Raw genomic sequence first — 27,871 nt, 5'->3', positions numbered from 1 at the left:
GTCCCGCGTTTCACACACACAGAATGTTCTCTAGTCCCACATCCTTCCTTAGGCAGAACTGTAATTTCTCTTCCCTTGTAATGGTCTCACTTGTTCGGCTTTACTCATATTGCTCGAATGATGAGCCTTTGGTTTAACCCGTGATTATCTGTACAACGTCACCGCGCGTCACTGCCCCGTCCGTGACGTCATCGCCCACGGCTCCGCCCCCTCCGCATTTCTGCGTCACTTCCTGGGCGCGCTCTCGCGCCGTCGCCAGGAGACGTGCGCGTGACGACGCCGCGGGCGCGCTGCGGTGACGTCACGGCCGGGAGCCGGAGCGGGTCAGCGGGAGGCGGCGGAGCGGCGGGTACCGGGGGGAAGGGTACGGGGGTACCGGGGGTGAAGGGTACGGGGGTACCGGGGGGTGAAGGGTACGGGGGTACCGGGGGGTGAAGGGTACGGGGGGTACCGGGGGGAAGGGTACGGGGGTACCGGGGGGAAGGGTACGGGGGTACCGGGGGGAAGGGTACGGGGATACCGGGGGGGAGGGTACGGGGGTACCGGGGGGTGAAGGGTACGGGGGGTACCGGGGGGTACCGGGGTACCGGGGGGAAGGGTACCGGGGGCAATGGGTACCGGGGGTACCGGGGCCTGGTACCGGGGGAGGGGAAGTTCGTACCGGGGACGGGGGTACAGGCGACGGGGCTGCCGGGGGTGGTGGTACCGGGGCCGGCGGGACGGGACGGGACGGGAGCGTTTGGGCCCCGCCCCGGGTTGTGGCGGCCCCGGTCGCTTCCCCGCCCCGGTTGTCACGGCCGTCCCCGCAGAGGCCGCGGCGGGAGCGGCGCCGCCATGGGGGAGCTGTTCCGCAGCGAGGAGATGACCCTGGCCCAGCTGTTCCTGCAGTCCGAGGCCGCGTATTGCTGTGTCAGCGAGCTGGGCGAGCTGGGCAAGGTCCAGTTCCGCGACGTGAGTGTCCCCCGGCCCGCCGGGCCCCCCGCCCGCCCCCGCGGGCACCCCCCGGGCCGGGCGGGCCTGAGCCCCGCCTCTCTCCCCGCAGCTGAACCCCGACGTGAACGTGTTCCACCGAAAATTCGTCAATGAGGTCCGGAGGTGTGAGGAGATGGACCGCAAGCTCCGTAGGTTCCCGCGGGGGCTGAGGGGGCTCTGACGCTGCAGGTTTTGCTGCAGAGCCGACTCAGGGCAGGCTGAAGCTGCAGGGCAGTGCTGGGGGCAGAGCGGGGAGGGCACGGGATTCACCTCCTGAAAAGGTAACTCTGACCAGATCAGGTCGTCTTGGTCTTGGAGGTGAAAGGACGTGTGGGGCCAGGTGCAGGCTGGGGTGACACTGAAATGTCTGTAGGTAACACTTGCTCATGTTTGCACAGGGTTTGTGGAGAAGGAGATTAAAAAGGCAAATATTCCAATCATGGACACCGGCGAAAACCCAGAGGTTCCTTTTCCACGGGACATGATTGACCTGGAGGTAAAGATGTGCTAAGAGTCAATTAGTATTTGACTCTGGATGGAAACAGGGAGTCCTGTCCCCAGTGGTTGATTCCCACAGCACTGGGCAGCAGAGGGGCATGGGCTCTGTCCCCAGCTGTCCCTGCATGTGGCACTGCCAGCTCACACTGCCACCCGTGTGACTCAGAGCTCTGTGGTTTCTGTGTTTATCCAAACAGAAGTGAGAGTACTTAACAGGGATTTCACTGTCAAAGTGAGTCAAAAACTGCTGGAACTACACAATTTGTGGTGGTGGGTCATAAAGTTTTATCAAGGTTTTAATGATTTTAAGAAACTGCATCAGTCCAGCCCATAAAGGACTGGCTGAGTGTGAGAAGTCTGCAGTTGCCTGAAAAGAATGTGACAGATCTGGGTCTGTGCCACAGCACTCTGGGGACACACCTGCAATTCCATAACAATTAGGTGGAGGTGTGAAGGATCTCATTGGCTTCTGTGTGTTCACAGAGGCTGAACAGCACTTATTTATGGCTATGCTTGAAGTTCCTTTTCCTTCTCTTTTTCACATCTTGCAGGCAAACTTTGAGAAAATTGAAAACGAGCTTAAAGAAATCAACACCAACCAGGAGGCTCTGAAGAGAAACTTCTTGGAGCTGACAGAATTAAAATTTATACTGCGTAAAACTCAGCAGTTCTTTGATGAGGTCAGAATACCTGGGGGGTAACACCTGGGGAGCTGGTTCTTCTCTTAGAAATTACCATTTTTATTCTCAGATATATTTTCTTTGCTGGCTTTTGGCAGCAGGGTCATTTTATGCTTTGTTTAAGAAAGCTTCTCAAGTTGTTTTCCATTTTTCATGTAGAACACACAGCCACCCATGATTTACCTCCTTGGTGCTGGTTTGGGGTTATTCTGGTAAAGCAATGGTTTGTTTAAGAATTGTGTAAAATGATTAAGACCTGAGCAGTTGTAAAGCACATCAACACCCCAGAATGTGGAGCTGCAGTGAGCACTGTCCCTGCTGGGAGGAATCTCTGGGTGCACGTGCAGGGGGGTTGTGGCTGAGCCCAACTTCTCTTCAGCCGTTGGAGTGTTACGTGGAGACTCATCAGGGTCAGAACACAAAGTACACTGAGGTAGTAGATTAATTAATGAATTGAGCCTTTGATCAAACCCTGAAGCTTTCAGGGGCCAGTTGAGGAGCAAAGCTGCCATTTAAAGTCTTTGACATTTTGTCAATAACAGCTGGGCCAGGACCTGGCAGGTCTCACTGGGCCTGAGAGGAGCTTCCCCAATGTCATTCATGGCACCAACGTAAGTTCTGCTTGGAAGAAGACACAACCCTTCCTTGTCTAGGCAGTTTTCTCAGGGAGCTCCTGTATGTTTTTGCCAAAGAGATGTCCTGTTTCCTGTGATACCAGGATTTGATCAAAGAGTTCTTAACAGAAGTGGCTCTTGGTGTTTCCAAGGACTGTTGTCAGGAGGAGTTGGGCCCCTGCACACTCAGGCTGTTTATCTCACGGTTTGGGGTTGATATTTTGGCACAAGATGCTGCCTGTTCAGGCACCAAGGTTGGTCCTGTGCCACCAGCAGTGTAGTCAGTGCTGACACAGAGAGTGCTGCTGGTGTGAGGGTTGATGGGTTGTGGGGTTGATCTCAGTACAAAAAACCCTCATCTTCAAGTGTTGAATGTTCACTTCCTGTTTGTCCAAGGGACACTTTATTAATATGATGATCCATTACTTTACTGTGTTAAGGTGCTACTGCCTGTCCTGAGTATTAAGTAAAACCAAGTACTTTGCTGAGCACATTTATATTGAGAATGAATCCCAGCCTGGTTTGGGTTGGGTGGGACCTTAAAGCTCACCCTCTTCCACCCCCTGCCACAGGAAGGGACAACTTCCACTAGAATAGGTTGCTCCAAGCCCCATCCAACCTGGCCTTGTTAATTACTGTCCCCTCTGGTGAGAACTGCCCTCTGCTTTTCTTCAAGTGCAGTTTGATCATACTGAGTTTAAAGGACAAAATTAATTTCCTAAACAGTCCATGTCAGGTCACCCACAGAAGGGAGCTCATCTCACCCTTACATGGACGGGCCACAGAGAGCTTAGGTATGTTCTGCTCCTCTTTGATGACTGTGTTGTGTAGTGATGAAACAAAATACACCAAATAGCATGTGCTGCTCTGTGTGAAAGCAAACTGAACAGCTCATGGGTGATGCCCAAAAACACGAGTGTGGACAATGTAAAGCTGTCTCAGTCCACGCTGTGCTCAGCAAACAGCCCAGTGAGAGCCCCGAGCAGCCCTGGGTGCCTCTGCTCACCATCCCAGAGTGGCCAACACTCCCTTTCCCTGTGCTGCCACTGCACTGCACCTTCAACACTTGAAGACTTCAATAACTTGTAATTAAGATTATGTAATTCACAGTAATGAGTTGCACAAGAAATGGCTGGCTCTCCAAATTCCTTCATGCTTGGTGGTCGCTCTCCAGAGTTTGAGCACAGGGGGAGGGAGGGTGGCAAAATGTTCCCTTTTTCTTCCCGTTCCAGCCCAGGCAGCCATTTCTTGTTCCAACACACCATGTTGATGATTATGCTCCTTTTCTCAGTCTTCTTGTCTTTGCTTATGAAGAACAGTATGAGCTGGAGAGATTTCTCTGAGAGCTTTGCCTTGAGTGTGAGCGTAAAAGAAGACTGGAAAAGTAACGGTTAATGGCATGCAGTCCCCTCTTCTCCCTCTGACTCTTCTGCCATCTGCTTTTCTCTATTTGCTTTGCATCTGTCACTTCTGTCTGGCTCTGGGTTAATTGTTAGATGGTGACATGAATCCTTTTAAGTTCTTGTGAAAATTGATTGTTTTTTGTGCTATTTGTGACCTGGAAGGGGCTTGAATTGTATCAGGTTGTGTTGGGCTCCAGAGCTGTTACAGGGCAGGACTGGAATCAACAGTGGGGAAAATAAACCTTTCTGAGATTAAGGGTGCTGATCAGGGGATCAATAAGGTTCAACAGGAAAAGCTCTGCTTCTTGATTACTGGCATGGAAATACTGGGGGGGATTCCAATCCTGAATGACCTGATGTAGTTAAAAAATACTCCACAATAACTCTGACATTTCATTCAGTACTGGCAAAAACTCATATTCAAAGTAGATTTCCCAGAACCCTGTTTTCCTGCATTGGAGCTGGATAGTTCTTCAATTTCAACATAGTCTCAGTATTTTAGTAAAACTGGTCTAATCCACATTTATTCTGAACTGGTTTGTTTTGCAATTCCATCCCCTCTAAGCAGGACTTGTCCTGAATAAAGGTCGAGTAGCCCAGGGGGGGCCAACATGAAACATAACAAATTCTCTTGGGTGGGGTGGATCCAAAGTTGTCACATGTGCTGTCCTTCCTTTTTCTTGTTTCATCTGCTAAAATGTGCTGCACCTCACAAAAAATTACCAGACAGCATCTGATGACTGTAAATACAATACAAGCCTCTTAAAATTGTAACTTACTGTTCTTCAGTGTCCTGAAATCGAGATGCCAAACAATCACCAGGATGTTTGGTCTGTGTGTTTTGTTTTGGGGTACCAAACTTTCTTATTTTGGTTGTGTCCTCTATGAAGCAAAATTTTCATTCAGCTTTTGATGTTGCAACAAGTTTCCTTAAAGTTGAAAGAATCAGGAATAGCTGATGTTGCCTTTCCAGGCTGAAGGAAGGGCTCCCTGCCTTGTGTAATGTGGGTGAGCTTCAGCAAGTGTGTGTGCAAGCAGTTGAGCTGCATTTGGTGTCAGCCTTGCAAAAACTCTTTAATGTGGCAAACACTTTTATTTAACAAACAGGTAAAGCGCTGGAGAGATTTTCACTAAAACTGATGCAACTCTTGCCCAAACAGAGAAGCTGCAGCTGAGTCACTGCACTTGCCACAGACTTTTGCAAGGCTGTGCTGTGTGTGCATCCGGCGTGTCCTTGGGTCAAACTCTGCTTTCCACTGTGTTTTAGCAAGTTCCCTTGATGGCTCTGTGGGGAAGACCTCCTGAGTACCCAGAGGGTGGACTTTGGCCCTCTGGTTGTGCTCAGGAACTGTAATTATGTGAGCTGCAGAGGTAGAACTAAGTGAGGCAGGGCTGAACAAGTGTGAAGATGGTACATGAGAGTGATGTGATTTGAGCATCCTTCACCTGAATTGCTGAGACTTAAAAGCTGCATTCCTGAGAATTTTAGGATTCAAATGAGTTGCAATGAAGGACAGTGTAAAACTGTCCTGTTCTGATGCCTGGCTGGCCAAGAGATGAACCACATCACCAGCCTGCCCTAAGCAACCCATCTGGTGTGTCTGGTGATGAGACATATGGTGAATAAGGATAAATTAATTTTATATCTGGGGAAATATGAGAGTCAAGTGTGTTTCTCTGGTTTGTACCATTAAAAATGGTTCTTGGGAACATCACTTGCACTTAAGACTTGAATTTTTTTTTTAATTCCGCCTTTCTTCAGACTTGTATGTCCCCCAACCCCTTTGTTGCAACAATCCTCAAACCTTTCTTGTATGAAAGCCCTGCTGAGCCATTCCACTTTCCCTCTCGTTTTTCTCCTTCCATGTGTGATTCTTGCTGTCTTTTCTGTCATCGCATTCCTCTTTTTGCTGTCTTATGTTTGTTCTTTCTTTTCCTTTTCTTTCTTCTTTTCTTTCTTTGTCACCCCCAACTATCTCCTGGCTCCTCATTCCCTGCATGCCACTAACTGGTTTCATTAGATATTAATTGATTTGTGAATTCAGGCTGAATTGCATCATCAGCAGATGGCGGATCCAGACCTGTTGGAGGAATCCTCTTCACTGCTGGAGCCAAGTGAGATGGGAAGAGGTGCCCCACTCCGACTCGGGTAATGGCAGTCTGGGCTCTGACCTGGCACTGGGGTTGCTGGATTAGGGATTATGAGCCTGTGGAATCTGCAATGATTTGATCACAGCTGTGGAACTTTCCACCCCAAGCAGATGAAAGCTGATCTAAAACCAGCTGTTGCTCTCTGCTCCTGTCCTGCCCACATTAACTTCCCAGTTCATGTTTGTGCTTCACACATTTCTCACTGCACCAGTGAATTCTCCCAGTTTGTTCTGTGTAAATCTGGTTGGTTTTGAGACATTCTGAGCTCTCACAGCCTTGTTGGAAGTCGTAACTGCTGTGAGCACATAATGCTCTGAAATAACTGCATAGTTGTATATCCTCTTTATCAACTGCTTCCAGGCTTCCTTGTGTGTGTAATTCTTTATCTGGGCATGGGTGTTTGTGCTGGTGAGGTCAAGTGCAAGCCCGGGGTACAGTCACTGCGGCCGTGGTTGCTCTAACCCTTGCAGCCAATGTACCAGAACCCTTGGAAAATGGAGCCTAGAAACTGAATATCTGAATGCATTTGTTTCTTTTATAAGCAATGATTTTTTACTTTTTTTAAAGATTATTTAATTCTGTTAAAAAACAAGCCTGTGCTATAGTGCAGTTGGTTTGTTTTATGTTATCTCTATTTATTTGGAGAACCTTCCATCTTGCTTAAAGAACTAATGTTAAAACAAGATTTTTGTAGCTCTCAGTGTGATGCTGCCCTGCCCTTTGCCGTGGGGTGCCGGGTGTGGGCTCTGGGCTGGTTTGGGTGCAGCCCTTGCAGCCGTGCTGTGTCCTGGCAGGTTCGTGGCTGGTGTGATCAACCGCGAGCGCATCCCCACGTTCGAGCGCATGTTGTGGCGCGTGTGCCGCGGGAACGTGTTCCTGCGCCAGGCCGAGATCGAGAACCCGCTGGAGGACCCCGTGACGGTAAAAGGGACTGTTGGGTACAGCAGCAGGAGCCTCAGATGTGTGACAGGATCTCAGAGCTGGGGTCTGTAGGTCAAAGCCCCTGCCCCTCAGTGAGCTCCGTGCAGTGAATGTTTGGGTAGTGAACCCACTGCAGCCTCTGAGCTTCAGCAGCAAAGGCTTTCCTGTTTTATTAAAACAAAATAACAGCCTGGATGGAGAATGCTGCTGAATGGGGGAAAACAACTCAAAACACAGACTGCAGCAGGGCCTAGTGACTTCTCTGGCCCAAACAGCTCCTGTGTGCAGTTCGGAATGAGCAGAGCTCCTCCTTTGGAAGAGGCTCTTTGGGACCTCAGCAGTGTGTCACATCTGAAGCTCATTTACTCAGAACTTGGGCCTGTCCTTTTTTCTTAATTTGCTGCTTAGTAATTTAAACGTTCACCTGAGAACTGTTGGCTTTAGTACAGACATAAATAGTAAACCTTGTGATTGGGCCTGGTTTAACATCTAGTGTCCTCTGGCCCAAGCTTGGGGAACCCTTACTCTTACCCAGTAAAGGCTCTATGGGGACTATCCTGGAACACAGGCCCAGGAGGTGAGGTCCAGTAACACTTCTCTTTCTCACATAAGGCTGATGTGTTCTCTTGTCCCTCTGACCACTGGTAGCTGACCTGTGGAATCATGTGTCTACTAGGAGAGACTTTGTTCTTATTGTGCACAACTTCCTTAAATCGAGGTTACACCTAATGTAATTATTCCTGAAACATTATGTTAAAATTTCCTAAGTAAGGTAGAACAATAACTTGTCAACAAAGGCAGGAAAGGGGCCCTGGCTGTCCCCACGGACACAGCTGTTCAAGGAATGTGCCAGCAGCCTCCCTGAGTCCTTAAGCTCCCCTTCACCTTATCGTCATTCACTCTTTAGTTTTTGGCTTGATTCTGTGGGTGAGCTGACTGCACTAAGTACTGATAAATATTTCATTGCATCTCCATTATTTTTGGAGGTCTTCCCAGGTTTTCCCTTTCGTTGTATTGCATAGAATTGATAATGGATAATGTGGGACGTTTTGCTTCAGTAAACACAGGTACAGTGCAGCTATTCTGTACTGAGGCTGAGAAAATTGCTCTCCTTGTGACTGTTTCAGCGTTACTCAGATACATTCTTGACCCACTGTGCAGATCTGAGCTCTGATGTACAGACTCAGCGGGAGGAAAGGGAGAGCTCTGGCATTTAACTATCATGGTAATTTCTACAACTCTTTCCTCTGTTCTAGGGGGATTATGTGCACAAGTCTGTGTTTATCATCTTCTTCCAAGGTGACCAGCTGAAGAACAGAGTCAAGAAGATCTGTGAAGGGTATGAAAGTCTGACAGCTGCGCAGCTCTATTTGAAACATATTGACCTAACTTAAACTTTTCAACTACTTATTTCACTGTGGCTGCAGGAGCACATACTTAGACAGCAAATGAAATGTGCCCTAAGTAGCTGAAACATATTTTACAGCCAAACTCACCAGTCCACAGCCTGTAATGCTCAAAGTACACAACTGCTGTGCTAGGAAATGCCAAACCCAAGGGAGGGTTGAACTCTGGGGCAGACCTGGTGTTGTGTCAGTGGGGTTTTCTCACAGGGGAGACAACAGTGAGTGCTTCTAGCAGCAGCTCCACTGGCATGACAGCATTCCCCTGCACTGGCTGATCAGCCTCGTGACAGCCCTGACACACTGGGAGCACAGGGAACAGAGGATTCTCTCTCACTTCTGTTTTCTTTAGCATGGCTTCTGGTTTGGCCTGCAGCAAACTTCTGCACTCCCATGATTTAGAGCCTGGAGCTCTGGCAGTCTCTGCTGATCAGAAAATTCTCTTGAAGTGCCTCTGGCTTTATTCCTGCACTCAGGCTCAGCCTTGACAGATTATCTTCTTTCCATCTCTGTCACTGAGGTGCTTCTGTGCCTTCCAGGTTCCGGGCCTCCCTCTACCCATGCCCAGAAACACCCCAGGAGCGGAAGGAAATGGCTTCTGGTGTCAATACCAGAATCGATGATCTTCAGATGGTAAAATAACTGGGGTCAATGCCCTTCCTTTCTCTTTTTCTTTAGTAATATAGTTGAAAGCTTCTTTGGGTCTTATCAAAACAGAAGGATTTTTGGCCCTATTAGATGACTGTGTTTTCAGCTCCAGGGAGCTTGAGACCAGCAGCTCAGTAGTGAAAGAGAGATGTTTGGAGGCTGCTCAGTTGTTTCTGTGTCAGGGTTTGGGATGGGGTGGTTTGATCTTTCTGCAGGGCTGAGCAGTCCATTCTGTGCAGGTAAGTACAGGGAACTCCATACCAGGGAGCAAAGAGGAACATGCATGTGTGAGGAGATCCCATGTGTTAAGGCTCAGAGAGCATGTTCTGTAATTGCCTGTTTCATCTGCAAGTACTTTGATAACATTTGAACACTTTCCAAGCTGAGATAACAATGCTAACATTAACTTAGCTCTTCTTTTTTCTGCATGTCTTCGTATTTTCACGTTGTGCTGTCCTGAAGAGCTTCTGCTTTACAGCTAATCTTTTGTGCAGCAGCCAGAGTGTTGGTAAAAAGTAACCAGCACCCAGGTCACCTGGGTGCCAGCCCTGAAATACCTGGTGATGTCTTCAAGGAAGAAAGGCTGTATGTGATAATGCAGGAAGATTTAAGAGATTTGAGGCAAAAATTAAGACAACATCAGAAATGAAAAGGAAAGAGTTCAATTTGGCTTGCTTACTTGGTACAGAAACTGTCTCAAGGTGGGAGTTGTGTAGCACAGCTGTTCAGCAGTTTGAAAGTAGACAAGAACTCAGAATCAATGTAACTTGGAGGATTCAAAGCTGTGTGTGCTGTGTCCTCACTTTCCCTGCAGTCTAAGACTTTCCATTCTGGAAATCTGACTTGGCCTGAGTGTGATGTATTCCAGTTGGAAAACACGCTCAGAAGGAAGCACTTTCTCCTTTTCCCTTCAGTAAACAAGTTTTCAGGGTAATTTGTGTTTTCTCAAAGCAGCAAACCCCTCACTTGCAGAACTCTTCTCTGCTCTTTTAACCTGGGTGGAGGTTTAACTGTTCCCTGTGATCTTGGCACAGTGCATTGTTTGAAACAACCAGTGACCTTGGAGCTGGAGGAGGAAAGTAATCAGAAAGCACCCCTGGAAAAAGTGTGTAGCCTTTTAGCAGAACTAATTAGCATGGGGACTGCAGCATGGACTGCAGGCATGGGGCAGCCTGTGCATGGGGTAGAGGAGTGGGCTCATCGTCCATCCTCTGTGGGTAAGGCTTGTCATGTCTGTGCACCTTGAGCTTTGGTCAACCATTGGGCCTCATCTTTTCCTTGCTTCTCTGAAAGGTGCTGAACCAAACAGAGGATCATCGGCAGAGGGTTTTGCAGGCAGCTGCTAAAAACATCCGTGTCTGGTTCATCAAAGTGCGGAAGATGAAGGCGATTTACCACACCCTGAACCTGTGCAACATCGACGTGACACAGAAGTGCTTGATTGCTGAAGTCTGGTGTCCTGTTGCTGACCTCGATTCCATACAGTTTGCTCTCAGGAGGGGCACTGTGAGTAGCTGCTGTGCCTGCCAGCTGTGACAGCATTGCATGGATTCATTGTTTCTTCCAAATTGTGAGCCTCTGAAAATCATTCAACGTTCAGGAATCATGACTTGCACATAAACGTCATAACAGATACGTTGTGTAAAAGTTTTAAGTTCTGGAGAATGCTGGAATGGTGAGGATTTTCTGCTGTGTGAGTCCTTTGGTACGTTTAGTTACCCTGGCTGTGCTTTGTCATACTGGTGTCTGGATAGAGGAGCTCTCCAAGATGTTGGCAAGCTTACCCTACGCTCAGATAGACAAGAGAGTTGGGTATCTTAAAGTTCTTCCACTTGCTGTTTTAAAAAAAATTGAGCTCTTTCTGAGTTTTCTTGTCTATTGTATGCAGAGAATGTTCACCCTTACTCCAAGTGCTTCTCCTCCTGCAACACAAAGTGCAGAGCTGTGGAATCCTGGCAGCCCCCTGAGCTGCTCCAGTTCCTCATTCTGCAAGCACACTGCAAACATGCAAGCTTGCAGTTTTCCAAATGCCAGCGGGAAAGCCGTGTCAGACTTGGTGCTCTGGTGCTGCAGGGGTGGGGTTGCTGATCTTCCTTTTGGTCTTTTCAAACAGGAGCACAGCGGATCCACTGTCCCGTCTATTTTAAACAGGATGCAGACTAATCAGACCCCACCCACATACAACAAAACTAATAAGTTTACTTCTGGCTTTCAAAACATTGTTGATGCTTACGGCATTGGGACATATCGGGAAATAAATCCAGGTAAATTCAGGCTGGGAACAGTCCAAGGCATCTGTCTCAATTTTTAGTCACGATGTTTCTTTGTATTGTCTGACCTGTGTGGTATTTTCTAGTAGAGACTCAACAGCTTTCAGAAACAGAGGGAAAGCAGGACAATTATATTGCTAAGTTGCCTGAGTTCTGGGCTGACTCACACACAGTGCCCATCTCTCTTCCTTTACAGCACCCTACACCATCATCACCTTCCCATTCCTGTTTGCTGTGATGTTTGGGGATTTTGGCCACGGAATCCTGATGACTCTGATTGCTGTCTGGATGGTGGTGAGGGAAAGCCGGATTCTGTCCCAGAAGAGTGACAATGAGGTGAAGTGACAGATCCTGCTGAGCTTTGCATTTCAAACAAAGAGCTGCTGCTTGTTTTACTTGCATCCTTTTCCCCTTGAGTTGACAATGCCAATTTTTTCTCTTTTGGAATTTGTGAAACATACAGACAGGCTGGGAAGCCTGAGGAGCATAGACTGAGTAGTGTAATTCCATAATAAAATTGAGTTCCCTTGGGTTTTCTTTCAGATATTTATAGGAAATAATTCCTTTCACTTGTGTGAAGGAAATTATGAAGAGTAGTAGTAGATTAGCTGTGGTGTAAACAAATCACCTCAAATTTAATTGGCTCATAATAGGTTTCAGTCACTGCAAAACTCCCAGTTCCTGTGCATGTAATATCCTGTCTCCAGGATTCTTCCTATTTGCTACTCGAGGTGGGTTTTCCTTGCTCAGGGCTGACAGGAGCTGAGCAAGAGTTAAGGTACACTGGCAGTGCATGGAGGAGGCTGACAGGGTCTGTGCTGCCTGGTTGGAACCTCCCGCTGCCAGCTGGGGGTTGCATCAGGCTGTGCAGTGCAGTTTATCCTCTCCAGCTAATCCCATGTTCCCTGTGGACAGCCACACTGCCTGTTTATCCTAGTTACCAGATTCTATGCTGCTGTGCTCCCTCTTGCTCCATTAATCCCTGCCAAGGGGAAATAAGAGACTTTGGGCTCTCAGTCCATATGGCCAATGTTTGTCCTACAGCAGACCAATTTCCCTGGTTTATCTTTAGGAGGGACCTTCCCTGTTCTCATGGACTTCTGTGGGGATGACAGTATGTGTGTGGACCTCTTAAGGTCTGAGGGGATCAATGAGTGCATCCTTAAGGACCAGAGAGCTCCCTGTATAATGTGGATGCCTTGTAGCCAGTAGAATCTCTCCATGTATGTGAGGTGAACCACTGACCAATAGTGTGCTGGCATGTTGGATACAGGAGTAGATAAAAGTGAAGCTGTTACTAAAAATCAAGTCCTTCTGTCTTGGGTGAACCTTCTGATCCCACTGCAGCCTGAGCCGTCTCTGCCTCCTTGACGGCTGCTAAGCTGATCTACGTTACCCCAATAAAGGGTGACCCCAATAGACTTCCTTTGTTCCTTTTGTGTTTTTACACTAGATGTTCAACATGGTGTTCAGTGGTCGATACATCATCCTGCTGATGGGGCTGTTCTCCACGTACACGGGCCTCATCTACAACGACTGCTTCTCCAAGTCCCTCAACATGTTTGGTTCCTCATGGAGTGTCCGGCCAATGTTCACTAAAGGCAACTGGTCGTGAGTAAACCCTTGGACACAATATAAAGAGAGACAGTGAGAACCAAGTGGTTTGTCCTTCCCCGTTCAGGAAAACAGAAACTTCTGAGCTCAGTCTCAAGTAGAATTGGAACAGGGGTGTAAATGGGATATCTGTCAAGTTTCAAAACAGCTTTTTTTTTTCTCCCCAGAAAATTTGTAAATATGCAGATTCTCACCTTTCTCCTCATAGACATTGCAAGATTCCTGTCCCCTGCACCTGTCTTCTTTGTGACACTCAGTAAAAGGTTGAGAAACAGGTTTTTTACTCATTTGGGAAAAACTCTAGGACCACACAGAACCTTAAAAGTTCTCTCAATTTGAGCTATTCCTTGCTCTCAAAAGGGAAGAATGGTGTTAGTTTTTTACAGAAAGAAGAGGACATTGCTTGTGTTAATGTTTGTATAATGTTATTCCCAAACAGAGATGCCTTGCTGGAGACCACCCCCCTGCTGCAGCTGGATCCTGCTATCCCAGGAGTGTTTGGTGGGCCCTACCCCTTTGGCATTGACCCGGTAAGAGCTCATCCTTCCTCTGCAGTCCTTTGGGAACATCCTCTGTGTCAGCAGGAAGAGAAGTGTCTGTCTGGTTCACTGTGAAAGGTTTCCCCAGCCCAGCCATTCTCTTAGTGAACTCCACCAATGGTGGGAACCCTCCTGAATGATAGAATTAATTCTGTTCCTATTGGGAAGCCACATTTGGGGTAGAGACCCTGACATCCTTCAAAGGCTGCTTTCTCACCCTTCCTAACCTGCAGTGCTTTAATCAAACCTGATTAATCTTGCAAATCACTTCCTGAAGTTACTTTTTTATCTTGTGTAAAGTTGTTAATCTCTTTTTTCAGTCACTCTTGGAAATGTTTCCCAGTAACCCTCTCACTTTGTACCTGCTTGCATCAACACATCTGCTCCAAACTTTGCTTTGAATATGTGACACAAACCTTGTGTGTGTTCCACATAAACTGAAAGAGCAGGAAATCAAAGCTGTGTTTAATTGTTCCTTTAAATGGATAATCATATTTTTTCTGTTAAGGATACAGCCCCCTTTTCCCTGCAGCTTTGAGCAACCATGAAAACAGGTTTGATTCATGCTCAGTCACTGTAAGACTGTTCCCAGAAGAAAAGCTTGTCGTCTCTTTCCCCAAAAGATATCCATGGGACAAACACAGCTTTAGAACCCTGCTCTTTCAGCCTGACATTTTCCTGGCTGATTCATACTGTTTAGTTTAAGGGAAGCATTTTCCTTCTCCTGTTTTCCTTTCCCTGGTGTTTGCCTAACTGAGTGTTGTTTTGCACAGATCTGGAATATTGCCAGCAATAAGCTGGCTTTCCTCAATTCCTTTAAGATGAAGATGTCTGTGATTCTTGGCATTTTCCAGATGCTCTTTGGTGTTGCATTGAGTCTCCTCAACCACATGTAAGTGATTTGCTCTGTTTGTCTCGTGATGAGGGGAATGTCTTTGGGTGTCATGTGTGTGTTGGTTTAAGATGCCAGAGCCTGTCAGCCCTCCCCTGGTGGAAGGTGCAGTGCAGTTTCTGGCTGTGTAGAATGGTGTGTGTGTGTCAGGCAATCCCAGCTGTTGTTGAGCTGCAGAGTCCTTGCAGTGTTTTCTTCCAAAGACACTCTTCATGCTCTAAGTAAAAGCTTTTGCCCTAATTTTAACCAAAGGTAATATTAAACTCTCTCTCTCTTTTTTTTTTATCCCTGTAGCTATTTTAAGAAGCCACTGAACATATACCTTGGATTTATTCCAGAAATGATTTTCATGTCCTCCCTGTTTGGATACCTTGTTATTCTCATCTTTTACAAGTGGACAGCCTATGATGCTCACACATCAAAGGAAGCACCAAGCCTCTTAATACACTTTATCAACATGTTTCTGTTCTCCTATGAGGACACCAGTAATAAGATGCTTTATAGTGGGCAGGTATGTGCTCTTACTGAAACAGGATCAGAGATGCTTCGTGATATTGGAGCATTTCACTGACCTCGTGATAATTGTGAAATGCAGTGTGAAACATTTTTCTTCTGTTTGAAGGCTTATCATATGGAATGTTGAAGAAGGAAGGCATAATCCCTATACCAAGAATTTAGATCAGTCTGAACATGTCAGCTGTGGCTCCAGAATATTTGGATTCTGATTAATAGTGGAAAACAATTAGGAATATTGTCCAGTCTCTGCAACATGGTGCCTCTCAGCTTAGCTCAGACACCAACACCAGCACTATCAGACATCTGTCAAATTCTCAGTCTGTGTGGGATCTTTTGGATTTTTCCCTAATCTGACCCCTTCTCAGCACTAAATGCTGTGCTCAGTCAATGAGGGCAGCTGCAGGCATTAAGTACAGCTCCTCTGGCTGTTCCCAGAACAGAGAGGTAGTGAAGCATCCACATACTGGGAATTCAGCCATTCTGGGTGGGTTCTCTGTATGTTTGAGCAGGAGCTGCCACTGAATCACCCGAGACTTGTTTCTTTGCAGAAGGGGCTCCAGTGCTTCCTCGTGGTGGTGGCGTTGCTGTGTGTGCCCTGGATGCTCGTAGCCAAACCCCTGGTTCTTCGCCAGCAGTATTTAAGGAGAAAGCACTTGGTGGGTGACTCCCTCTTATGTTTTCCATATGAAAACTGATTTTGACTGAAAAGCTGTGTTTTCCATCTTGAGCTTGGATACATGGGTTCACACTGCAGTGAGACTTGTAAAGTGTTTTTGCATATTCCTGGGCATACAGGCAGGTGGCTGTTACTGGAGTCGGTGTTGCCTGCCTGCTTCCCAGATCTGGATCCAGCATCAAACCTGCTTTTAAAAACCTTTTATGTTGGTACTGATCAGAACAGTGTCTCTGGCTTGGGCTTTGGCAGCTGGTTTAGGAACAATCTCACTGGCTGCTGGATGCACTCCTGTGCCTGGGCTAGGCTGGCTGTGAGAAACAGAGATGGGATTGGCTGGCAGACTTCTCAGCTATCTTTGTTAAAGCAGTTTGGATGGTAAAAAAATAACAATTAAAAGGGAAAACGTAAACTTCCACAGGCATGTGAGAGGTTGTCTGCTGGTGTGCTCTGTAGGTTTCCAGCTGCTCTGGGAAGTGCCTGTGTGAGATGCAGGACCGTGGCACTCGTGTGTGAGTTCTCCCTGCGTGGCAGGCAGAGCTGTGAGGATGTGCAGCGAGTCAAAGATCAGTTCAGTTACAGACACTCCCTCTCCCTTCTCTGACCACCTTTCATCCTCCCATGTCCCCTCCATTCGTCTCCCTTTCTCTTTTTGTTTTCTTCCTCCTCCCTCTCTCTTCTTCCCTGCACCCCCAGGAAGGGCAGCCCGAGGAGGCCCAGGGCACCACGAACGCGCAGGCGCTCGAGGCAGCAGCGGCTGCAACAGTGAGTGCTCTTCAACCTCACCTGATGCATTACAGATGGGAGTTGGCTGTCTGTCTCATTACCGAGGGAGCATGGAATGTATCTGAATTTCATAAGGGAATGATAAGTGCACCTTTAGGGTGAAAAACACTGTCTCTTGGAAAGAGCAAAGTTCAGCCAAATTGATACATTCTGGATGAACACCCAGGCTGGAGGATGATAGTTGTGTGTGAACAGAGACACTTCCTTGCAGGATTGCTGCTGCATCCAACCTCCACAGCAGCACAGGAATTCCTGCTACCACATCCCCCCAGGTTAAGTTCCCCTTTTTTCCTTTTCTTGCATTATTTGTTTAAGATAGATTAGGATTCTTCTCAGTGCAGCATTTCTGTTTGCGTTACACATTTCCAAACACACCACAGTGATGTGATGGCCTCCAGCAACTCCATGTCAGTAATCAGTGGGTTTGTGACACCTCTATCCTGTACACACTTAGACCTGAAACTGTTGCAAAATGGTTGTGCACAAACAAGCCTGTCAGTGGTGGTTGTTTTGGCTTATGTGTCTAAGCCTAGAGACAGCCCTTTGCTACCACAGCTTTCTGGTGAGGATTGTGGCAGGCCCCAGAACTTGGTCCTGTTCCCAGTGCTCCCTATTTCAGCTCAGTTTTCATTGTGAATGCTGCCTGGCTGACTAGGAAGTGTGAGTCTCACTGACTGTGTGAAGCACATCACAGTCTCCACGTGTCAGAGGTGCCAGAAGGGATGGTTTAGCTGATTCTCTCGTGACATTCTCATTTCCTCGTGGAAATGTCAGACATGAAAATGGATCTTTTGTGCATGATCCATCCAGCGTATGAAGTGCATCTCCACTAGGAAACTGCAAGGGAAGGTCTTGTGTGAGGTGTGCTTAGAAGGGCCAAGTAAATAAGTGGAGCTGCTGGAGCTTTGTTTAGCTTGGCTGATTTACAGGGAACGGATATGAGTCAAGTGCGAGGGAAAAGCTGAAGACAAGTGCAAGTTCACATAGGCTGGAAATACATAAGTAGAATACTGACATGAGTCATCAGTGACTTTTGGTGTTTCAGAGCTGCTGAAAATCCTAATAAAAGCATTGCCTTGGTTGTAAATATGGGGGTGTCTTTTAATTTTATTTCTATTTTCAGAGCATAAACACCTACCTAGTTTGTTTTTAGAGGCCTGACAAAATCTTTAATTCACATCTTGCATTTTGGGTAAATTCATAGTTCAGCCTAAAATAAAAGCAGGTCTATAAGAACAAATGAGGTAGAAGAACTCTGAGCAGCTGTTCTGCAGGGCTATGCAAGTGCCAGGTCACAGGAGCTTCAGCCTCTTTGGTCTGCATGGGCATCCCTGAACTTCTGCAGTCTGGGTGTGGTGGGTCTGCCTGGTCACATCCCATGTCACAGGTGACCCAGGACAGTGCTGAAGCTGCACACAGGGTTTATTTCTATTTGTGGTGTTGGAGTCTGCCTCTCTGGGGGTCAGACTCACAGGGGTCAGGTGGGAAGTCCTCCTGGTTTCAGTGTTTCAGCTCAGTCTGTGGATTGTTCTTTTCTGAAGGCCTGGAGGTGCAGCTGAGGGTCCGATGCTGAATGTCAGAACAAATGTCTCTAAAGGAGCTGCTTGCACAACTTTGAGTTTCCAAGCAGGGAAGGTCTGGTTTCCTGTGCAGTGTTGGTGTGCCTGAGACTGGTGGGAGCAAGCCTGTGTGTGTTTGGGTCAGTGTGTTCTGCTCTGTGACCTGCTCCAGTACCTGGCAGTGGTGTGTCAGTGCTTGGCCAGCGGTGCTGGGCAGCACATGGGGCTCTTGCATGTCAGTGCCAGCAGATGTCCTCTGAGAGATGTGCTTTTTTTGTCCTCAGGGTTGCAGTTACCCTGTAGAAATGTACCAAGGATTCACTCAGACAGACTTTTTTTTCCCCCCAGCCCCAGCAGGAATCAGCACCTGTCCCATCCGACCTGGGAAATAGAATTGTACCTGCCTTAACCTGGGCCTTAATATTTTGTTTTCTTCTGTGAGCTGCTGCTGCACATGAAGTCATGAGAAAGCTGCACTTTTGCACTAAAACCCAAACACTTTGCTCTTTCTTTTCTGCATGTGTCAGGGCACGCACAACTTTGGTGGGATCCGGGTGGGCAATGGCCCAACGGAGGAGGATGCTGAGATCATTCAACATGACCAGTTATCTACCCATTCTGAGGAGGGGGAAGAGGTAAGCACCTGAGCATCCTCGCTCTCAGGGCACTGCACTCGGCAGCAGGATGAGCTTGCTGGGACTGACATCATTCATTTCCAGGCTGTTTAAGCAGCAGCATTCCCAGTGAAGTGTTTTCATAGCAGTTTTCTCACTGACTGTCTCTTGGGCACTCCCAGGACTCCAGAAAAATCAGCGTAATTTGCATATCGTGGGAGCTGTGGCTCTGTTTGTCCTGCTGACAAAGAGCCACCATCTCAGGGGTGCACAGCACTCCCAGCAGCCACACATTACCTGCTTCTCCCGTGCCAGTGGAAATCCGGGGGCTGTGTTTCCTCAGCACTGAAATCTTGTTTATATATTAATTTTGACTGCTAGGGGTAATATTAATTACTTCCCTTTCCTCTGGGAGAGGAGAAAAACAGTCACTGCACGTAGTTTGGGAGTTTTGTGATGCCTCTGAACGGCTGCAGCAGATCCTGCCTCTGTAGTGCATGGGATGTGTTACTGCTTTCCGTGACATGTTTAAGAGGGAATTGCTGAATGTGTTCATGATTAATGTGATCAAGACACTGAACTAAATGTAAATTTATGTTTTCAAGCCTACAGAGGACGAGGTGGTAAGAGCACAGCAGCTTTGCCTTCATGTGTACCTGGACCATTTCCCATTGGTGTAAAATGTGCTGAATTGGACACGTTATGTCACAGCATCTTGTTTTCCAAAAGATCTCGCTGTTTACATGTTATGGGCCATTTTTAATTCATACATACATACATTAACAGACTTTTAATTACTTCATCTATACAGCTTGTCTGTCTGACCCCTGTCTGCAGTTTGTTCCCAGTTACCTGGGAGGCTGCTCAGCTGGAGGTCTGAAACTGAAAAATTTTCACTTTTGAGCATTTGGAGAAGTCTCGTTTGCCACATGTTGTGTCTTTGGTAATTCTGTGCTGCAGTAAACTGTTTAAAGAGCTTTTTTCCCCAAATTATCTGCCGTGTTATGGATGATACTGGTTAACCCAGTCAGCCAGTACAGCACAATCAGTCCAGTTCGTGTAGTTCAACAGCTGATCTGGGCAGAGGCTTTGTGTAAAGGAGAAGCTCCATTCTGAGAAACTGCTCATCCATAAGCACTTGTAACAAGTATTAAAAAATGGGTTTAGCAATACTCAGGCAGGATTGAGTGTAGATTTCAGCACTATCAGGTAACCAGTTTTATTACAAAATTTACAAATGCCAGGAAATCAGATCAGCTCGACCAGGGCACTGCTACTCAAAATTGTGCTGGCAGGCATTTGCTCAGAGCTCTGCTGTGCACAGGCCCATGTGGAATGGGGTGCAGGGTGGGGAGTGTGTGCTGGTGTATCTCACATTTCCCTGAACCTGGGGAAAATGTGCAAACCCACAAGGACTGTGCCATTGCAATCCCGGTGCTCTCACTCCTGGCACAGTTGTCACTCTCTTGGGTAGTGTCACTGTTTAAAATCTCACATTTCCCACATTCCCAGAGCTGCTGCCCAGCTCGTGTGTGCAGGAGCTGGAACTGAAGAACTTCACAGCCTGCGTTCTGTGGAGAAGGAATGAGGCTTTTGACAGCTAATTTACCTGAATTGTGTGAAATATTTATTGCCTTGAATATACTGGGGGAGAAATAAGAATATAAATAGCTTTGTGTTCATGCCTAGAGCATTAGTCACTGGATGTATTTAAAACATCATGTTCACTTAAATCTGAACAGTTTCTGAAGCATGGATTAAATCCAAAATGCAGGGAATGCTTTCTCAAGCTACAAAGTAAGAAACTGCCCTACATGGCAGACCTCCTTGTAAGTTCTTTTTTTATTATTGCAGAAAATTACCGAGACACAGAGACTTTGCCAGTGAATGGTGCACACATTTGACTTTTTCAGCATAGCTTAATGCATTATTTTTGCTTTCAAAAAGAGCTAGTTCATGTCTTGCAAAATACTCCTTTAGCAAAGGCACACAGAGTATGGTTTGGAGCACTGTCTCCTGTAGAGGCACCTCCAGGTTGCTGGGGAATGCACAGCAACACCATTTTCTGCTGAACAGTCTTTTCCTGGCTAAGCCCATGGATTAAACTGGAATATCCGAATTTCATGTGCTAGAATGTGAAAACAATACTCAAGTCACAGCATTTGTCATTCTGCAAAACCCGGCAGGGCAAGATTCCTTTTGCATTTATCAAACTGAACGTGCTAAACCAGGAGCAGACAGTGTCAGTGTGCAGCATCACACATGGTGTCCCTGGCAATAGCAGCAGGTCCCTGCCCAGCTGGCCCGGGCTGGGCTCCCAGCTCCCCTCACCCTGTGCTCCCGTTGCAGTTCGACTTCGGCGACACGGTGGTGTACCAGGCCATCCACACCATCGAGTACTGCCTGGGCTGCATCTCCAACACGGCGTCCTACCTGCGGCTCTGGGCCCTCAGCCTGGCCCACGCACGTGAGTGTCCCTCGAGGGGTGGATCTCTGTGCCTGCCCACCCCGTGCGAGTGGGAGGCAGGAACATGAGGGGCCTCTCGTGTGCGTGGGCTGGGAGCAACAAGCACCACACGGGGTCTGCTCACACAGCTCTGCTGAACGGGAGGGACGGAGCTAAAGACATGAAATAAAGGAAAGAGCTGCTGGGTGGGGACTGTGTCCTGCCCTGTGGGGCAGCTGGAGGCAACGCCTGACACATTTGGCTGCAAAAGCTCTTGTGCCCCTTCAGTGTCCCACCTCATTGTGGTGGGAGTTTGCTTGACTTTAGTTTTTGCTTTGCACCACCTTGTTCCTGCTGACACAACTCATCTCCCGTTTCTCCCGGCAGAGCTCTCAGAGGTGCTCTGGACCATGGTGATCCACATTGGCCTCAGCGTGAGGAGCCTGGGGGGAGGTCTCGGCCTCTTCTTCATCTTTGCTGCTTTTGCCACTCTGACAGTGGCCATTCTGCTGGTCATGGAGGGGCTCTCAGCCTTCCTCCACGCTTTGCGTTTGCACTGGTGAGTTACTGGGACATCCACAAACTTGGAGAGCTCTTCATGGCATTAAAATTGATGTCACTTGGACTGTGCAGAAAGAACATGCTCTATAAGGCAGAAAGCCTTTAAAAGGATCAGAAATTTAAATCCTGTTGGTAGAGCAACACTTCTCTCCTGATTGTTGCTTAGAAGTTGTGAGAGTAACAGCTCTGCTTAAAAATAAGCACTAAAAGACTAAAGCTTTAAGACCAAAGCTTTGGGACTGGGGGCTGGGGAGGCTGTGAGCAGATCTGGGCAGATGAATGTCTTGTGGCTTTTGGCAGGACCTTCTCATTCTGTCTCTTGGTCTTTTTCCTGGTTCCTGTGTTTCTTGTCCTCCATGTGCAAGAGCCACTGACTGCAGCTTCCTTCTCATGCTCTTACTCATTATCATAAGACCTTGCCTTGGACAGGAGTGGCTTTGCCTCCTGCCCTCAGGGTGCTGTGGGATGGCAGTGAGCTGGTCTTTCTTTTGGCAGATGCTTTTGCAGTCCCTTTCCCATGGTCACTAAGCTCCTGTGTATGCAGCCAGCAAAGCAGAAGGAATTACTCTGCTCCCAAGTATGGAAAGTGTTCGAGAGCTTTCTCTAATCTGTGTTTGAGAGCGCTCATTGTTCCACCTCAGATTCCCTGGTTAGTGCACTGGTGGGATCAAATGGGCAACTGGGGAGCAGGTTTTGCTCAGCCTGAAGCATTGGAGAGTCTGTGTCTCTGTGGGATTCAGGCTGCTGCCACCTCCTCAGGCTGCTCATTTTCTTGGGCTAAAAAGAGCAAAGGGAAGTCCCATGCAGATCAGAAGGAATATTCTGTCTCGCTTAAATGGGAAGAAGAGGTTTAGAGCACTCTCTGAAAGTAGTTCTGTAAATGCAAGATGAAGTCAGGGCCTTTAAAAAAAAAATCAGCCTTTTTACCCTTTTTTGCTGCTTATGTGGAAGGAAAACTTAGGCTTTTTGCCCTCTCCACTGGCAGCTGGTAGATGCAGTATGGAGGGTCCTGGCTGCCTGGGGCTTCAGGTGAGGATGTCCTGACAGCTTGGAGGTGCAGGCAGGGGTGTCCTGGCTTAGCTGTGTCTCTGTAGTGAGTCAGCCAAGCTCATCCCAGGATCCTGGGGCGAAGCCATCTTGTGCTGAGGGAGCAGGGGGGCACTGCTGGAAATGGCTGCTGGATGGTGCCTCTGTTTTTCCTGGCATCCAGCCTGAACCCTCCCCAGCAGTCACTGGAGAGCTCCTCGCTGACTGGACAGAGGTCCCTCACCCTGTCACCGTGCGGGGCCACAGCAGGAGCCACAGCAGGAGCCCTGCGAACCCTGTTGGACTCTGAGAGCAGTCCAAGGGGAGCAGAGAGCAGCAGTCCTGTAACTCCAGATGTGGTGGGTTTGCTTTGCAATTCCTTGTGGATTAGAGGATTTCCAGGGCCTGGGCTGCAGAGCTGCATGGCTGTTTCCGAGCAGCAGCTGGGGAATGGCTCTGAGCAGCTGCTCTGGGCAGGCTCCATAGTTCCTTTTGCACTCACAGGGATGGGCTCGGAGCAGCAAGCACGTTTTTGGGGAGGTACCTGTCTTTGTGTTAATAACCACAACCTGCACCTACGGCTCACAGATCCTTGGAACAGGTGTGAGCTGGAGGTCGTGATTCAGCCAAGAGGTGGCTGCTCTCATTGCCAGACTGTCCCTAAAGGGACATTAAAAATCATCTGTAAATGTGTCAAGAGAAGAGCATAAGTCAGTGAACTGTGGAACAGGGGAAACCAGGTGCAGCAGCAGTGGGCACACAGAACAGTGCAGGGCATGGCCTGGCTGTGGAACTGCATCACTTAGCAAAGTTCTGTTTTCCGCAAATGTGTGTTTCAAACTTACAAACCTTTCATGTCCAGGCTCTGAGGGAAAATCTGTTCAGGCTCAGAGCCCAGAAAGCAAGTTTAAGGCTCTATTTCAGACTGCAAGTATTCTGCTGAAATGATTCTGGGCTTGCTGTGTTGGTTATCACAGGGAGGCACCTGCAGTTGTTCCAAAGAACACACTGTTCACATTCCTTTCTGCTCCTGAACTCAAAACAGGGTGTTCCAATGGCAGGTATTCCCATTTTAGGAGGAGAAAAGGGCAGTGAGGGTCAAATACAGCTGTCCTGGGAGGAGCAGATGGGCTTTTCTGGCTGTGGGAGAACAGTCACCTGTCAGGAATTCAGGGTGTGGGTGGGTCAGCCTTCCTGGAAAAGAGGAATTGAGCATGTGTTTTACCAGTGAGGGACTGCCTGTGCCTGGCAGCCCCTGATGAAGGAGGTTTACTTTGTGCTTTTTCAGTGTGCATTGGTTGAGCAGGCTGTGCCTTCTGGAGCTTTCTGGGGTGGAGGCAGCACCCAGAGTGCTGCGTGTGCATCGGGGCTCTGCTGCAGGGCCGTGCCTGTCTGAGCTCTCAGGTTGTCAGCTCCTTCTAATGTAACTCTCCTGAAATATTTTACCTTTCCATTGGCTTTTCAGTGATGCAATTTGACATGAATGTTCAGATTAAAGCAGCTTCCCCCTTTTTAAGCTAGTCAGCTCTTCTAATGTGAGCCCACCACAGACTGTGCTCAAAAGAAGTTTGTAACTGGATTCAGAGTGTGCTTCCCAAGAGTCGTGTGTGTTGGAGCTGCATCCTGCTCTCAATCCAGCAAGTGGGAGTGGTGGAGTCAAGCTCTCCATCCACCTGCCAGGATTTGATTTTCCTTTGTAAAGGTCACGAGCCAGCACTCGCAGCCACAGGAGCTGCTGCTCTGAGGGGCAGCCACAGCCTCCTGTCAGGCAGGATGGAGTATCCCACAGTGCCAGAGATGGAACCACTGTCCTTTTTGGGAAGGAGTAACTGCAACAGTCTCTGCACAGACACCTCAGTAGGTTCTGACTGTCAGTTCTGCTGCAGGTCACACCTGACCCCAGGCTCTGGCACCTGCCTTTAGGAGCACAAACACAGAGTGGGAATTTGCAGTTGTACCAGGAGGCAGTTGGGGTTCCTGTTGCACAGCTGCCTCTGCAGCTGCTCCTGCTCATGGGACTGGAGCTGCCTGGTTTTCCACTGTGGGTGTCCTGACTCTGGGGGGTTGGAAAATCCACAGAAACACAGTCCAGCAAACCCTTGACACTAATTATCAGTGCAAAAAGCTGCAGAGTGGGTTTGCTGTAGCACTACTGCCAGAGAGTTCTGATCTGTTTGCTGACAGTGCTCACTGTGTAAATCCTCTGCAGGCCTTGGTCACTGATAGAAGACACATGAAGAGTTTAGCAATAAAGCAGGACACATAACAGGCAGTGAGCCTGGGAACAGCAGTGATTCGTGCCAGCTTCTGAGTGTTTCTGGAGACAACTGCAGAAAACCCCACGGACTGTTTCTGCTGTGATTATTTGGTTAAATACTAGTTCTCTAACCTTAGAGCAGCCTCTCCTCCAGCATCAGGCCACCAGTTGTGGCCAGTTGTAACAGGGAGTCCAAAGAGGGCGTTTGGATGTCAGGGCCAGCTGGAATAGTGAATCATCAGGGTTGAAATTTCAGTTACAGTGGGTTTGGGTGACTCAGATTCCCAACACTCTGCCTCTCATTTCCCTTTGCTTACAGAACAGTTATTTAGTCACAGGATACTTACAGAGATTATCAGGGTTCCTGAAAAACTGGAGCACATTGGCAAGGAGCTCTTCCTCCCACATGGAAAATCCTGCTCACCCTGGGGATCCCTTGGCTTGCAAGGCAGCAGCAGATACAAGATAAAGCTGTTTTTTCTGAGCATATTTCTTCTCCTGGGCTCTCCTGGGCTTTTTGCTAGATAAATCCAGCAGCTCTGGCATTTGCTATGGGGAAAAATAATTCAGGTTCGTCTTCTTTTGCTGTATAAAAATCCTCCCAAACTGTGTTAAATGCTCCCTGGTTTGCTGTCACTTACTGCCTGCAGACTTTGTTTTCCAGCTGATCGTGCAACATGAAGTGTCTGTGAAGCCCGAGCTTGTTTTTTCTGGGGATCAGGGGATTAGTTTTCCTGTCCCTGTTTGGCTGTTGCTGACCATTGGGCAGTTCTCTAGAATAATTCCTTTTTTACCCGAGTTCATTAGGGGCAGCAGCAAATGGGGCTGTGCTGATGCTGGGCTGGAGCCAGCAGGCACATCCCAGCACAGCACCAAACGTGCCAGCAGCGGCTGGAGGGGCAGGCTGAGCTCAGCGTCACGTGGCCCAGCCTTGTGCTAACGAAACAGGGAACTTCAGCAGCCAGCTGGTGTGGAAAATGCTCTGTGCTCCCTGTGCTTCCCGGGAGACCACAGTCAGGGTGGGCTTCCTGGTTCTCTTGTGCTTCTATTGCCCCGGGAATGGGATTGAAGTCCCTGGACAGTTCTCTGCCCCCCACCGGAACATCACACACAGGTGGGAGGGTTGTCCCAAAAGGTGCATTATGTTATAAATCTCATTTTCTCTTTAAAGGTTTATAGTCAGTAATCATACTTTGTTTTATCAGCGTTCTTGCTGATTGCTTCTAGTGAGAGCTTCCTTTTTAATGCGTGATTGCTCTTCCCTCTCTTGCAGGATCGAGTTCCAGAACAAGTTCTACACTGGTACTGGATTCAAGTTTCTCCCTTTCTCCTTTGACACCATCCGTGAGGGAAGGTTCGATGACTGAGCGTCCCCTCCACCCCAGCAGTGTTAAACATCCTGTGTTTGTGACTGACCCCCCCTCCCTGCGTGTCTGAGTTGTGTGTGACCCTCCCATAGTGACAATAACTTATTGCAGCACTCTTGAGCATTACCAGGGCGTCCCAAAGCCAAGAGCTTTGATTTTCTGGGGTAACGAGTGACACTGGATCACAGAAACTTTTTGTTCCTTATGTTTACTCTTGAAGATACCAAGTGCATGATGTGTCTGTTTGGTGTGCAGTTGTGTGCTCCTTGTTTTGTGCATTCCCTTGCAACTGATGGGGGCAGAAAAGAAATGTAGATGTGCTGAGGGGACAAACCAGCACATGGAGAAAAGGCCCAACGACCTTAGCTCAGGAAGAGCAAGGGCTGCTCCCTCTTGTTGTTGGAGGCTGTGGTGGGGAGGGGGCTCAAGAGCTGGGGCTTGGCTGCCTGGCTGTGGCCTGGGGCTGCATGGAGAGGGGTGAGCTGTGGTGCAGACTGTCATCGATCACCACAAGCACTGGCAGTGGGAATTCTGGGGGTTCTTGTTTAAAGGTTGCAAAGCCCTTGAGGCACACTGGGTAGTGCCTGTATGGACTTGGCATTGGCAAAGGCAGTTTTTGCACAGGTGGAGGGACCAGTGGCTTACATTGTCCTGTGCACTCAGGGTTTGAGGAGCCCTTTAAGGGAGAGCAGAGGCCCAGTCTTGCCACAACAGCCCCCTGGCAGGGGAGTCGCAGTGCTGTGTCCCTGCAGTAGCTGTTGCTTTCTCTTCTGTCTGAGCTATCAGTAATTCCTTGCCCTCCTCAACTTGATGTAGCTGTAGCAGCAGTGGGATGTGTGTTAGTGCTGTGTGACCATCGTGTTTTAATTCTCACACTGGAGCTGAATATTTGTATATGAACAGATTAGGAGAAAAAAAAGAGAATCATTAACCTGGGAGCGAGGAGGAAATGCCTCAAAGTGTTGGGCTGCCTAAAATTAGGAGAGAAAGGTGTGTGCACTGCACACTGCAATGTGTTTGGGGGACAGGGACCCTCGTGCTGCCCCTGGGCAGCCCCTGGGTGCTCACTGGTGTGTGTTTACAGAGGTGTTTGGAGAATGAAGGGTGAAATCAAAGTGTGGCTGCAGGTGGAGCAGTGACATAAGTCCTGGTGTGTCCTGCTGCCCGGGTGAAACACTGACAGTCACTGTAGAAATTAAATGAACTGCCCAAGTGCTGTGGTCTGTTTTCTTCTTCCCCTGCACTCGCTGAGGGGGCTCCCAGGCAGCCCCTCATGCCTGGCTTGACACCAGGCAGAGCCCCGAACGCTGCTGGGGGCAGCTGGGACCTTTGGCATTCCTGCCTGGGACACTTGTTACCTCCATGGCCAGAACCATGGAGTGGTTTGTGTAGGGAGACCAGTGTGACCCTGCCCAGGCTGCAGTCTCTGTACTTATCGAGCTCCAGTGACATCCTGAAGGT

At 48.3% G+C, this 27,871-nt stretch overlaps 1 protein-coding gene across 9 annotated transcripts; it reads left to right on the top strand.

The window, feature by feature from the left end:
- The first annotated feature begins 237 nt into the window (after positions 1-237).
- ATP6V0A1 (ATPase H+ transporting V0 subunit a1) lies at positions 238-27,623 on the top strand. Of its 9 annotated transcripts, XM_071577500.1 has the most exons (23): positions 249-349; positions 810-951; positions 1,043-1,121; positions 1,371-1,468; positions 2,022-2,150; positions 6,213-6,316; positions 7,113-7,239; positions 8,496-8,578; positions 9,182-9,275; positions 10,584-10,796; positions 11,404-11,554; positions 11,757-11,896; positions 13,014-13,171; positions 13,614-13,704; positions 14,487-14,605; positions 14,900-15,116; positions 15,670-15,777; positions 16,491-16,559; positions 18,667-18,774; positions 19,359-19,376; positions 21,103-21,220; positions 21,587-21,758; positions 26,317-27,623. In XM_071577500.1, exons 2-23 carry the CDS (start codon positions 835-837, stop codon positions 26,408-26,410), a joined length of 2,607 nt encoding a protein of 868 aa, XP_071433601.1. In that variant the 5' UTR covers positions 249-349; positions 810-834; the 3' UTR covers positions 26,411-27,623. The 9 variants fall into 9 exon arrangements, with proteins under 9 accessions (XP_071433594.1, XP_071433601.1, XP_071433599.1 ...); XM_071577493.1 differs by lacking the exon at positions 16,491-16,559 and having other exon boundaries at positions 238-323; XM_071577498.1 differs by lacking the exon at positions 16,491-16,559 and having other exon boundaries at positions 6,234-6,316.
- Positions 27,624-27,871: the final 248 nt, after the last annotated feature.

This window comes from Pithys albifrons, chromosome 25, assembly GCF_047495875.1.
Source record: "Pithys albifrons albifrons isolate INPA30051 chromosome 25, PitAlb_v1, whole genome shotgun sequence".
In the NCBI taxonomy this organism is placed as follows: Eukaryota; Metazoa; Chordata; class Aves; order Passeriformes; family Thamnophilidae; genus Pithys; species Pithys albifrons.
The sequence above is the reverse complement of the archived record's forward strand: the minus strand, read 5'-3'. Positions and strand labels throughout refer to the sequence as shown.

What these genes read in the sequence shown, in the direction of transcription:
- ATP6V0A1 (XM_071577500.1), top strand. Translation starts at nt 835, where the DNA reads ATGGGGGAGCTGTTCCGCAGCGAGGAGATGACCCTGGCCCAGCTGTTC. An exon ending in GAATCGATGATCTTCAGATG is followed by an intron (nt 9,276 to 10,583) that starts GTAAAATAACTG and finishes CTTCTCTGAAAG; the next exon opens with GTGCTGAACCAAACAGAGGA. An exon ending in CCCAGAAGAGTGACAATGAG is followed by an intron (nt 11,897 to 13,013) that starts GTGAAGTGACAG and finishes TTTTTACACTAG; the next exon opens with ATGTTCAACATGGTGTTCAG.